This window comes from Eptesicus fuscus, chromosome 23 (genome assembly GCF_027574615.1).
Source record: "Eptesicus fuscus isolate TK198812 chromosome 23, DD_ASM_mEF_20220401, whole genome shotgun sequence".
Classification (NCBI taxonomy): Eukaryota; Metazoa; Chordata; class Mammalia; order Chiroptera; family Vespertilionidae; genus Eptesicus; species Eptesicus fuscus.
The window spans coordinates 23,081,985-23,096,016 of NC_072495.1; the positions used below are offsets into that span (position 1 = coordinate 23,081,985).

Genomic DNA, 14,032 nt, shown 5'->3' on the forward strand with positions numbered 1-14,032 from the left:
TCGATAAAACCAGGGAGAAAAATCTCAGTTTGGTGCCATCTCTGACACTTGTCACCCACCCTGTCCACGAGCGGATGGCAGGTTCCCAGCCTCCCGCAGGCCGTGGTGTCTGCCGAGAATGCTATACTTGGCCTTGTTTGAGTTGTCTTTATTTATACAATTGCTTTCTATCTATGGCATATGATGCCGATTTTCCACTTCCCGTGGCGTCATAAAGTCTCATTTACAAATCAATGCATTTGAGCGCAAAATAGTACGTCTGTTTAAACAAAAATATTAAGTCAATAATAAAGCAGGTGGTAGAGAGTGCAAAAAAAAAAAATAAATCATGAGGCTGGTGTGTGAAGGAACAGAGTTTGTACAACACAGATCTGTTTGGGAGTGCAGCTCTGGAGCCAGACTGGGTTCAGTTCTCCACTCGCTAGCTGTGTGACCTGGGGAAGGCCCCTTTCCCTCTCTGAGCCTCCATTTCCTTCCTTGTTAAACGGGAATCATTGTAATACTGGCCTCTTAGAGGAGTGCAGACGTTATACCAAGAGAATGTGAGTGGAGAGCTTTGCAGTGCTTGCTGTTGCTATGAAGACCGAGAAAGTCACAAGCCAGCCATGATGGGGGGACCTCGAGACACACATCTGTTCGCAGGCCGGGCAGACGTTTTGGCTTGAGGAACTTTGATCGGCATGAGAAAGATGGGGAGATGGAGCCTGAGGAACGGGTGGGAGGAGGAAGAAAAAATGGAGAGTGGACTCACTTGGGGGACTCAGCCGCCAGGACAGGGAAGCAGCGCTCGCCATGCCACTGCCTGTCCCGAAGGCGGCGCACGGCCTGCATCCGAGGCTGGGAGGCTCCCCATTCGTTCCGGTGCCGGAATTCACCAGGCTCCAGGAGGTACTGGTACCCGCGGTAGCCGGGATACTGATACCCTACCCAGCTGGGAGGGAAGCAAGAAGGACAGTATAGAGACGGCCCAGCATCGGGACCCCTGCCTGGGCCAGCCAGGTCTCCATTTGCCCTTGCAGTCTCCTCTAGTGTCCTTGCACTCTAGAGAGTGGGGAGGGTCACCTTGCAAAGCCTGGTTTAAGTTCTAGCCTCCTCAGATAAGCCTCTGACCTCTCCTCCCCTCCAGCAACCTCCTCCTCCCCGCCCCCCGCAGAAACCATCCTTCCTCCTCTGACCTCCCGTATGGACACCTCGGACTTAGTATTGTTGGACATCATCTCACAGATGTACTGAGTCCCCCCGCTAGGCTGAGTGAGCCCCCTGAAGACAGGCACTGAGACTTCTAAATCTCTGCCTCCCCAGCGTGCCCAGCACAGCGCCTGGCTCCCAGGCACTGCTTAGTACATTTCTGATGGCCTGAGTGCAGGATGCAGGCTCCCGGGAAGAAGAAGAAAGGAACACGAAAAAGGCCAGGGCCCTGATGGGATTACAGGAGCTCAGCGAGAGTCTGTGGTGGAGAGGTAGAAGCCTTACACTTGCCAAGAGGAGACGAGCGGTGTCTGGCCTGGTGGTGTGCGGACAAGGGATGGATAAAATGACCCCCTTCAGGCAACCAGCCCTCCCCTGTTTTTTCCAGACACGGGATCACGGGGCTCAGTTTTGAACGTTTCAAATCCTGAGAGTTCAGAGCAGGAAGAGCCTTTTTCTATCAGGGCGTTGGGTGTACCCATTGTAGAGATAGCAACACTGAGATGCAGAGAGGGGCACGGGACTCACCAACGTTTCACAGCATATTATCAGCGACAGTCAAGGCCCTTTCACGACACAATCGCGTCTCTCAGAAGCCATTCTGCTCATTTCCCAGAGGCTCTGGATTTCTCTGAATATTCTCTTCCCTAGACCCATCCAGACTCAGCTATCTGCATCAACTCTTCCCCCGTTACTTAATTATCCTTTCAACCCCAATATGGGTGTAGAAGCCCCTGTTCTCTCATCTTCCAGCTTCTTAGATCCAATGGTCAGGTCTCTTTTCACTGACATGCAGTTCATCGAAGAATGACTCCATTTCGCAGAGCAAGAGAGCTCCGTGCATGGAACGCCGGCCACCAGCCCTGCAAGGACTGGGGAGGGAGGGGCTGTGGCCATTCCTGTGCCTCTGATGTTACATCATTTCCGGGGCGCAGACTCCACAGACTGAGGGCCTGGCAGGAGGGCACTCACGTTCCACTGGACACCCTCGCACTGCCCACGCGGTCACAGAAGCCACGGACCCAGAGACTGGGCACGTCGTCCTCCTGGATGTCCACGGTGTTGGCCTTGAAGCTGGCTCCTTCCAACAGGCAGATCTTGTGCTCCTGGGAGTCCTGCGGAAGGAGAGACTGAGTCAGGCATGGGAAGTATGAACAGAGCAAAGAGAAGTAACTTGGGGGACGGGGCGGGGGGGAGGGGGGAGAGACACATCCTAGATGTAAAGAGAGAGAACTGAGTCTGCTCAGGCCCCCGTGAGACTCTCCCAGGATAGCTGCTGTCCACCTGGAAGGGCCCTCCTCCCCTATGAAAACAGGCAATGGCCTCTACTTCCTGAAGCTGTCATGAGGATCAAGTGAGTTAATTCATATAGAGCACTTAGCACGATGCCTAGCAGACACTCAAAAATCTTCATTCATGACCTAACCGGTTTGGCTCAGTGGATTGAGCGTCGGCCTGCGTCGGCCTGCAGACTGAAAGGTCCTAGGTCAATTCCAGTCAAGGGCATGTACCTTGGTTGCGGGCACATCCCCAGTAGGGGGTGTGCAGGAGGCAGCTGGTCGATGTTTCTCTCTCATTGATGTTTCTTTTTTTAAATATATTTTATTGATTTTTTACAGAGAGGAAGAGAGAGGGATAGAGAGTTAGAAACATCGATGAGAGAGAAACATCGATCAGCTGCCTCTTGCACACCCCCTACTGGGGATGTGCCTGCAACCAAGGTACATGCCCTTGACCGGAACCGAACCCGGGACCCTTGAGTCCGAAGGCCGACGCTCTATCCACTGAACCAAACCGGTTTCGGCTCATTGATGTTTCTAACTCTCTATCCCTCTCCCTTCCTCTCTGTAAAAAAATCAACAAAATATATTAAAAAAAAAATGTTTTTTCATTCATTATTTTTAGGATGCAGAGGCTCAGACAGGCCAGTCCTTGATGGATGTCACACAGCCCGTGAGGGGCAGAACTTTTCAAAGAAGCATTTTATTTCTCTCATCCCCTTGGGCACCCCGCTCCCCTCCACAGCCTCTGCCCTGGCCACGCCGGCTGATTTTTAGTTCCTTGTTGACACTCCCCCCTCCTCCTCGCTTCAGGAAGTTTGCACTCACTGTACCCTGGAAGGCTGCTCCCCCACCCTTCACGTGGCTGACTCAGTTCCCATCCTTCCGGGGCTGTCTTTCCTGATCACCCCTGACCACTCCTTCCCCCCAACATCAGAGCCCCAGTTCCTGTCTTCCGCTCTCTCTCTCCTAGCACGCTGCACGCTCCCTGTGCAGCACAGACCACAGGCGTTTGCCAGAAGAGATTGATTTCCACGATTAGGTTTCAATACCTGCCTCCTGCAAGGTCAGGGGCCTTGCCTGTCCCTTGCAGAGTTGCACCCAGAGCCTGCCACGGAGCCTAGCAGAAACAGATCAACCGATGGTGTGTCACAGCATGCTCTCCTTGGAAGATGGTTGGGTTAGAGACCCTTCTCACTGCCCAGGGGAGGGGGCTGAAAAGCGGTCAGGGCACCCAGCGGGGAGGGCGCTGGAGCTGTCCAGGGGTGAAAGAAAGGTGGCCCACAGCGAGATGCAGGCAGAGATAGGGGACAGATTAAACCAGACGGGAGGCTCTCCGCCCTGGCTGCATAGTCTACGTGGGGGCGTGAATCATACCCCCTGCACCTTGGCCCCAGAGGCTTACATTTCATTGGTCGGGGAGGGGTCCAGGCATTGGGATATTTTCCCCCCAATAATATATTTGATTTAAGGAAATACACCCACAAGATTATCATCTCAATTTGTAACCAAGATAACGATGTGAGTGAGATAGTGTACGTTCTTATTTTGCTTTTTTTTTTTTTTAACGATGTATTCAAAATCCGGTGTGTATGTTACACTCACAGCACATGTCCAAACGGACTAGGCCAAATTCAAGTTCCACAGCCACATGGGGCTACTGTATTGAATAGCAAAGCTGTAGAAGCTCCTGGAAATGCCCAGGCTGTTGGCTCTTCCAAACTAGCTCCACTGACATGGAATACCATTCAAAGACCCTTCAATGATAGAAAGATAAATCTAGGAATTCTTCCACAGGGCCCATGATAAAGGCTGATCGCTCAGCCTCAGATTCTGAGAAAAACACTGGGAATGGCCCGGTTGGGTCATCCATGAAGATACATCCGGTGGTGCCCAAACAGCTGACTATTGGTATCCGCCAGCCTCAAGTGGACACCCACGAACATTCTTCCGGAAAATTACCATCCAGGAAGGCCAAGGTTGGTTACCATGGGAATCTGACCCTGGCGAGGGAAGATGTGGTTGGTTCACGTGTCCTAGTGAACACACGCTGGGGACATGGAATTGCTGAGGGATAACTCTAGCTGTCTTGGCTTCAAGTCTTCCGCAAGGCATCCTCCTTGGTCTAGTTACACGTGGAAAGGGGCTGACCCGGCAGATTGTCTTATCATTGGGGAGCTTGGGGTGTCTTTCCACAACACCCCTCCTCTCAGACACTGCACAGGTGTCAACCTGCATGGGGGATGCTTTGAACGGACACTGGGATTGTCTCTTCTTTCTTTCCCTTTGCAGGGGCCATGCTCATTGTCTCTGTGTCGTCCTAGTTTTAGTATATGTGCTGCCGATCTTCAAGGCTCCCCGGGAGGGTCTACGGTGCAGCCAGGAGTTAGAAACATTCTGCAAAGAGAATCTGGGAAGGCGCTGGGGTTTCTAGCTCCAATCACTGGGATGTGGAGTCCATTCTTTCTTTCTTTCTTTCTTTTTTTTTTTAAATATATATTTGTACTAGAGGCCCAGTGCATGAAATTCGTGCACTGAGGGTGGGGGAGGTCCCTCAGCCCGGCCTGTGCCCTCTCGCAGTCCGTGACCCCTCAGGGGATGTCCGCCGGCCGGCCCACAGGGAGCGGGCCTAAGCCGGCAGGCGGACATCCCTCTCGAAGTCCAGGACCTCCTCGCTCCTTACCGCCTGCCTGCTTGCTGCTCCCTACCGCTCGGCTTGCTGCTCCTTAGTGCTGCCGTGGAGGATCCTGCCACCACGGCTGTACTCGCCAGCCGTGAGCCCAGCTTCTGGCTGAGCGGCGCTCCCCCTGTGGTAGCGGACTGACCACCAGGGGGCAGCTCCTGCATTGAGCGTCTGCCCCCGGTGGTCAGTTCGTAGTGACCAGTCATTCCACCGTTCGGTCAATTTGCATATTAGGGTTTTATGATATAGGATTGATTTCAGAGAGGAAGAGAGAGGGAGAGAAATAGAAACATCAACATGAGAGGGGATCACTGATCGCTGCCTCCTGCACGCCCCCTACTGGGGATCGAGCCCACAACCCGGGCAGGTGCCCTTGACCGGAATCGAACCTGGGACCCTTCAGTCTGCAGGCTGACGCTCTATCCACTGAGTCACACCAGCTAGGGCTGGAGTCCATGCTTGATAGCAGCAGGGAAGGAAATAGGTGGGTTTGATGTTTCGCATGTGCCCAGGGCTCCCACATCAGAGGCACCTTATGAATCGATGAGAACAAGAGCCCACCGTGCATGGACAACTCCGAGGTCGCCACGCTTCCCTGCCCGCCATTCCCCCCTTGTTTTCCTTGCTCACCCCCATTTCCTTGCTCGCTATCAGGTCTCAAACTCGCCCCGGCCCTCCCCATGCATCCCCCAGGCCCCACCCAGGAGCCACTCACCATCCTGACGGGCCGGAAGGACATGAGCCGGTGGTCGCTGCGGTAGCTGCTGGACCAGGTGTCCCAGCGCGGGTACTGGCCCTTCTCCAGGACGAACATCTCCCCTTGGAGGTCGGACTGCTCAAAGGCCACCCAGCTGGATGGGAGAGAGACGGGAGGCAGCAAGGAGAGGCATTGTTAGCAGAGCCCCTCGCCCCCTTCCAAGGGAGCCCCAAGGCCGGCGGTTTGATTCTAGTCTATGCCACGTACTGGCTGTGTGACCACAGGCAAGGGGCTCCACCTCTCTGAGCCGTAGTTTTCTCATCGAATACACCTGTTTTCCTGGAGTTGGGGAGGGGTTAAATGAGACAACGCGTGTGATCAAGTGAGCAAAAATGTCTCCAGATGTGGGACTCCCATCTGGTTTAAGGACTAGGCTTAAAACAACGTAGAATAGGATGCGTTCTTTGAAACCTGGTTACAGCTAGGAGAAGGTCTCCGTTGGGTGTCCATGTGCCTTTAACACGAACCTCTTCTTGTAACAAAGGGAGAACAGGCCGCCAGCGTGGGGCCTTGAGCAGGCAACAGGACAATGCTCTGCTCTGTGCTCACTGGGTTAACTTTTTATGGACACATTTACTTTCAGCAGGTGATGCCAGCTTCCCATCTGCCAAAAGGATGCAAAGGTTCTTTGAAAAAAATATATTTATTTCAGCTGAAAGGGTCATTTAAAATGAAATATATGAAATAAAAGTCATCCTCAAGGCAAGGGGAAAAATGGATCCAGGAGACTGAATCATACGTTTGGTAAAGACTGGCCTGGCCTACGGCTCCGTGATGGGAATGTGGGCAGTAGGAGGGAAATGATAATATTATCCACCTCTCGGGTACCTGTGAGAACGAAACGCGATCGTGCACATGAAGGCGTTCCGTCCTCAACAAGGACTGACGAACTACAAGCTTGAAGTCAAATGGGGGCTTTGCTGCCTGCCCCCCGCAGCCTGAGGAAGGATGGGAAGTGAGGTTGTGTTAGAAGGACGAGGGTTTCTGGGGTGGGGATGGGATGGTCCCCATTTTGTTGATGAGAAGGCTGAGACGAAGGGACCCCTTGCCCTTTGCTCTAGATGTGTGTTATCAGGAACAAAAGGGGACGTATTAATGGCATCTCCCTGGGGGCTGCTGGGACCTTCCTCTACTCAGAAGGAGATGGGGAGATGGGGTGGAAGGCTGGGCTACCACTATGGACTGGATCATAAGCGTCCCAGGAGCCTCAGGGCTTGTCTGAGGGATGAGCCAACCTATAAGGGAGTGACAGAATTGAAGATGCAGACAGATCCTCCCAGAATAGAGTTGAGTCTGCCTTAGTCCTGCCTGGTCTGGAGTAGATAAGAAAAGGATGGATGGATGGATGGATGGATGGATGGATGGATGGATGGATGGACTGATGGACTGATGGATGGATGGATGGATGGATGGATGGATGGATGAATTGATGAACTGATGGTTGGATGGTTGGATGGATGGATGGATGGATGGATGGATGGATGGATGGATGAACTGATGGATGGATGGATGGATGGATGGATGGATGGATGGATGGACTGATGGATGGATGGATGGATGGATGGATGGATGGATGGATGAACTGATGGATGGATGGATGGATGGATGGATGGATGGATGGATGGATGGACTGATGGATGGATGGATGGATGGATGGATGGATGGATGAACTGATGGATGGATGGATGGATGGATGGATGGATGGATGGATGGATGGATGAAATGATGGATGGATGGATGGATGGTTGGATGGATGAATTGATGGTTGAAATTGATGGGTAAATGAATGGATGGATAAGGGGGTAGGTGGTTGATGAATAGATGGGTAGATGGCTGGATCTATGGATGAGGGTATTGATGGATGGCTGAATGATGGAGAATGGATGGATGGAAGGAGGGGTAAGCAGATGGATGAACAAATGGATGGAGAATAAATGGATGGAGATAGACGGACGGATGGGTGGATGGCAAAGGGGTCCTTGGAAGATGGTGCCATGGAGTTAAGAGTATAAACTCTGGAAACAGAGAGACCTGAGCTCTAATCCCAGCTCCTCATTTCTTTTCTGCTCATGAAGTCTCAGGAAGAGAGGAAATGACTGCATCTGCCTTGTCAGGATGTTACGAGGGTCTAAAAAGGAACGCCCAGCACACGTCCCATACAGAGAAGGCACAACAAATAATAGATGTTATATTCGGGGGGAGGGGGACTGCTGGGGGGTCTGAGCTTAGGGAAAGACAGACCCTGATGTGGCCTTGCCACACTGCCCCTCACCCTTCAAATCCCCTCATTTTCTGAATGCCCAGAGGGGACCTGCTACATGAGTGAGACATTTTAAATGATTATTTCAGTGCTTTTCCCATCTCCTGTGGCTCATTGGAGCCTTAGGGCAAGGAGAGAGACAGGACAGGAATCTTTAATTTACAGATATGGAAACTGAGGCTCAGAGGGGTTAGGTCACCTGCGTAAGGTCACACGATGGTGTTAGGTGGCAGGTTGAAGTCACCTAGGTTTTAGGCAGGCATGTCCCTGAGCTGGGCCACACCTCCCCTCCCCTTCCCAACCTCGTCCTCTCCATCCTTTTTCCTACCATCATTCCCCCCCCCCCCCCCCCGCATCCCTGCTGGTCCTGGGGCAGACCAAGGGCCCTGGACCACAGGTTCTTACTTCTCCCCATCAGGCGCAGCCCCAGGACACACGCTCAATTCCTACTGCATCTTTGTTTGAGGAGAAATACTTTGGGTTTGAGTCACTGGCGCTGAAAAAAGCCTAAAACCCCCAGCCGGGCCACATCCGGCAGCTTCTGCTCCCAGCTGGGCTTCGGGATGGGGGTGTGGCTGAGGCTGTGTTGACCACACTGGTGGTGGGGGTGGTTGTAGGGCATAGAAAGCCCCTACTGTCCACTGGGGTGACTCAGCTAAACTCGCAGGACAATGAGGAAGGCTAATTAATAACCATCACTGTCCCCTGCTATGTTAGGGCGCCCACCAAGTGCCAGACCCAAGCCGCATTATCTCCTTCAGGGCTCAGAATAGTGCAGTGGAGAGTAGTGGGGACTGTTAACCTCCCCATTTCAGAGATGAGAAAACTGAGGCTTGGAGCTTGAACAAGGTCTGGGGGAGTTGGGACTCGAACCCAGGCCTGTCTGAGCTCAAAGCCCATCTCTGCTCTTTGTACTGCAAAAAGCCCCAGGATGCTGGGCATACAGGCTGACCCTACCCCTCGGGGGCTGGCTTTCGGGCTGGGGAGACAAGCAATGAGCGAAGGGGCCACGTGGCTCTTCCCGTGTGCCCTGACTTCAGTCCACATGGGCTGGCGCTGGTGCAGCCACTATGTCCGAGGGACAATTCTTCCTGCTTCATATGGGGGGGTCATTAAGGCCCCCAGAAGCCCAGAGCGTCGGGGAAGGCCGTGGAGCAGGGGGTAAAAAGCATGTGGATGAAACTGATCAACTGGAGTTGACCCCAAGCTCTGCCACTTGCCATTAGGTAACTTTGGCCGAGGGACTTAATACTGCTGAGCCTCAGTTTGCCCATCTGTCAAATGGGTACAAGAATGGTTTCTCCCTCATGTAGCATTGTTGGATCACCTAGGGCAGTGGTCGACAAACTCATTAGTCAACAGAGCCAAATATCAACAGTACAACAATTGAAATTTCTTTTGAGAGCCAAATTTTTTAAACTTAAACTTCTAACGCCAATTCTTCAAAATAGACGCGCCCAGGCCATAGTATTTTGTGGAAGAGCCACACTCAAGGGGCCAAAGAGCCGCATGTGGCTCGCGAGCCGCGGTTTGCCGACCACGGACCTAGGTGAAGCCCTCAGTCTGTGCCTGGCACCTAGTGGGTGCTCAGCAGCTACAATTATCCTATAGCTGCTTGATGCCAGGAGAGGAGACAGCTGCTGACACTGGCTCTTGGGTCTCCTGTCCTCCGTGGTGGGCAGGCTCCCTCTCTGGCAGAAGCAGCCTTTCTCTGGAGCCCAGAATCATGACTTGCTGTCGGTGTGACGTTATGATAATCCTATAACCTCTCCGAGCCTCCGTTTCCTCATCTGTAAAATGGGTTTGAAACGAGGACTAGGAATACTGTATGTGTCTCGCTAGGCTGCTGGCAGGCGCAGAGCAGGCGCCCAGGGCATGGCAGCGACCGCTGTTTTATTACGATCTTACTCCGGCAGCAAGCGTGTCCCTCCCCTGCCGGCCACTCACGGTCCAGAGGCAACGATGAGGCTGTGCACGCGGTCGAAGCCGCGGTCTCCCAGGTTCAAGAACTCCCCGGAGACTTCCACCCGGCGGCCCTGGAAGTTCTCTTGCTCAAAGGCCAGCAGCTGGAGGAGAGAAGCACCAGCCCAGGGTGGGGTGGGGGGGGTGGGGGTCGAGTGAGTGGGGAGGAGAGTCATGAAGTCCCCACATATGTGACAGCAGGCCGGAGCCCAGGTCTGTGAAACGACTCAGCCGTCCCTCCTCCCACCATCGCTAGCAGCCGAGGGCCTCCCTTCAAGGCCTTTATCGGTGCTGTCCCTTCTGCCCGGAAGCCCTCTCCACCACACACGCCCATCCCGGAGCTCACGTGCTGTCCTGTTTCAGGCTCAGACATCACCTCCTCCAGGGAGCCTTCCCGGATGCCCTCTCCTTAGGTGGGCTTGGCTAGGTGCCTCCCTTATGTGCTCACTCCATCAGCGGTACCAGGAACGCAGGATACACTCACACTGCTCCCGGGTCTCTCTTTATGCACCCGTTTCCCTCTTTCCTCAAACCCCCCACCCCCCAAAGTCCAAGGGCATCGCCAGGGCAAGATGTGGGTGGGTCCATTTCTGTATCTCCAGCTCCAGCCGGCACCTGCCACAGAGCGGATGCCCAGGCAACACTGGCCCCCGACCGTGGGAACATCGGCGACTCCCCTCCCCTCACTCAGCCCCCCGTTTTGTTCATTATCCGCTTGTGGTCCCAAGTGGCCCGTTCCCTTGAACGAAGACAAGTGTCTTTGTTCTCGGAGCCTCAGTTTCCCCAGTTGTAAAGGGAGGAGGCTCCCGTACCCTGGACGTAGCACCTGTCCACCCGAGAGAAACGCCCGCCGCAGGAGACCCAGATAACAACGTCCTGTCCACGCCGTTTCCCGGAGCAGAGCTGGCGGCCACCCGGAGGGTCCCCGGGAGTGACGGCCACACCGAAATGCACACGGCGGCCGAGACCGATGGCCCGCGGCCACGCGCAGCCGTAGGACGGCGGTAGAGGGACCTCAGAGCGGGCGGAAAGCAAAGAGAAACCCCCAGAATGAACACAAGCGGCCTGTTTCAGTGAGTGGCCCGCACGTCACCAACAAATCCATGCTTTGAAAGGAACAACGCCTAGAAATACACAAGAACGCGAGCAAGCACAGGATGGGCGGGGGCTGGAGGAGGGAAGGGGGGGGGGCCGTGGGCTGGCCCCCCGGGGGGACATCACAGAGGGAGCGGATTTTTACCAGAGTCCCGGCTTTCAATCCAGGTGGTGGGTTTGTAGGTGTGTCTTTAACAATGGGAAAAAAAAAATGTACGATTTGCTAAGTCCCTGCGGGAAAAGCCGGCCATGCGCAGACCTCACGAGAGAGGGTCATGAACCATGCACCGAGGTGGTGAACCTGAAATGATGTATAGGGGACCAAGCCCAGCGGACTGGTGCCTGCCCGACTGCGGGGGACACTTCTCAGGAGGCTCTGAGGCCGCCCCGGGGCCCTAGAGAACCTCCGGGGACAGGGGTTCCCGCTGCTGAGCCAGCCCACATGCACCCTCCTTTCATTTCTTGCTTCCACACACGCTGAACACGTGCTTGTGTAAGTCAGCGATTGGCAGGAGGAGAGGAGAAGGTGAGGTGCGGGGGGGGTAGGAAGGTGGGGGTGGAACCACGGGATGGAAACCAGAAAGAAACCCCACACGCCCCAGCCCCAGGTCCTTACCCGGTAACTCCCAGGGGCCAGGTCCCCCACTTGGGCGGTGGGCATGGGCACGGATGCCGGGGCCAGGGCGCGGCCGGGACCCGGGGCAGGTCCTGCGGGCGGGGCCCCCTTCCTCTTGCCCTCGGGCGCTGGGTTCCCCGCAGCCGCTATGGAGGCAGGCCTTGGCAGGCTGAGACATGGTGCCCACCTGCAAACGCCTGTGAAGAAACCTCGGACCTTGGTGAATTCTGGGCGGGCACCCCCCAAGCCGCCTCCCCAGGCTCCTACCCCCCCCCACCCCCCCGACCCTGTGTTTTCAGGCCGCTTTCAAGTCATTTCTGCTTTTTCTCTTTCTAAAACGTGAGCCTGGACGTGTTCTGGCCGGACCTCCCGGCCCAGGCCCCGGGCGAGGCTTTCCTGACCGGGCACCTCGCACCCCTGCTATGCCTCCTGCAGGCCTGGAATGGGGCCGGTCCCTCCACCAGCCACGCCCTTCCTTCTACCCCGATTTCCTTGACACCTGTGGGTTTGCGCACCACGTATCACAGTTCTTGGCGTGTGCAGCTTCAAGCTGCCTCACCAGGTGAATAACAGGAAGCCACACGGGGGGGGGGGGGGGGGGGACTGCCGCTCTGCCAGGCTCTGCTATATGCGGTAATGAGCTCATCTGTTCTTCCCCCTCGCCCCTTCCTCCCCCCGCTCTCCCGGGGAGCAGGCGCTATCTTTTCCCCTCTGAGCACCCTGCGGCCCAGAGAGGGCAGGGGACCGGCCCCAGCCCACACAGCCACGACACAGTAGGACTCCAGTTTAGCTCAAGCACGCGGATCCAGCTCCAACAGGGTTCCGAAATGGTCTGCCAGTTCTCTCACTCTGACGTCCTCTCCCCTCGGTCCCCGGCACCTGGCTTCCTCTAACATCTGTTCAGAGGATGAATGGATGCCCGTTCCTGCCTCCCTTCCCAGGCAAACGGCTGCCTTAGGCGTTCTCTGGGAAGGAGTGTGTGGGGGCAGCTCCGGCCCGGGGGGGCTGGGGCAGAGGGAGGCCCCCCGGAGGGTGTCTCGAGTGCCTGCGGGGTTCTAAAAGGAGGACTGCGGGGTGCGTAGGCGGTGGGTGGAGAGCGCTCTGGTCAATTTCAGTGGTTCCTTGTTGTTTGGGGGTCATGAGTGTTGGGCAAATGCCTTGTCCTTGTCCCCGGGGGCAGGGGGAAGTGGCCCCCTTTAATTTTAGAGACGATGTCCAGGGATTTGAGGACTGCCTGACAACATAGATTAAGACCCTGGGGTCCAGTGGATTGCAGATCGCCCGACCCCCCGCTCCCCCCTGGCCCTACCCCACGCCTCCCCTGGGAGAGCCTGTTGTAACTCTGGGGTACGCTGCCCGCCTGCCCGCCGTGGGCAGGCCAGACATCTGGGCCACATCTGTGGCTTCCTGGCTCTGGCCTCCTCCCCTGGGTCAGCTGTGAATCAGCAGTCCCTGGGCTGGGAGCTGGGCTCGTTCCTCCCCGGAGACACATTCCCGTCCATTTCCTACCTCACCGTTCCCGGCTCCCTCCCCTCCCGGTTCTTGCTTTCTTTGTATCTGTGCCTAGCCCTCTGTTCTTTATTACCGAGTTCTTCTCTCTCTTCTCCTCCCTCCCGCTCTCCTCTCCCCTTAATTGCTCTCTCTCTCTCTCTCTCTCTCTCTCTCTCTCTCTCTCTCTCTCTCTCTTCTGTGACTGCTCTCTCTGCCTCCCCCCCTCTCAGCCTCCTCTCTCTTCTCCCCTCCCCTTCAGCTCTCAGCAGGGTGGTGGGTTCCCTCTTATCTGGGGACCTGCTACCTCCGGCTGGAGGACAGGCAGCTGGGCGGTGGGTGCTGTGGGCCCCTCGGGGCCGACCCCCCACTTTATAGTCTGGCAGACAGCAGGCCCCGGGCACTGAGCTGGGGCCCGAGCTGCAACCTCGCCTGGGTGACTGCGGAGAGAAGCACTTCCCATTGTGAGCCCAGCACATGGGATGTCACCGGGTCCTACACGGATGCCCGGCTCTAAAGCCCCCGCCCCGGTGGGCCCCGCTGGCTGCCAATCCTCAGGCAGGGAAAGGGGGAGCCCCCGGGAGGTGGGAGACCAGGATCTGGGGTGCCCTGTGGCTTTCGGCGGGTCTCTAGTCCCTGGAGCCTCTGTGACCACAGTGACAAGCAGGCACAGTGTCCCTGCTGGAGGCTGACCAGGGAAGAA

General features: G+C 55.7%; 1 protein-coding gene across 1 annotated transcript; it reads right to left on the reverse strand.

Annotated features, from left to right (window-relative positions):
• Window positions 1-747: 747 nt before the first annotated feature.
• CRYBB1 (crystallin beta B1) lies at window positions 748-12,019 on the reverse strand. Its single transcript, XM_008142830.3, is given in 6 exon segments — window positions 748-931; window positions 2,161-2,303; window positions 5,867-6,002; window positions 10,116-10,234; window positions 11,842-11,998; window positions 12,000-12,019. Coding segments are annotated over 6 exon segments (759 nt in total).
• Window positions 12,020-14,032: the final 2,013 nt, after the last annotated feature.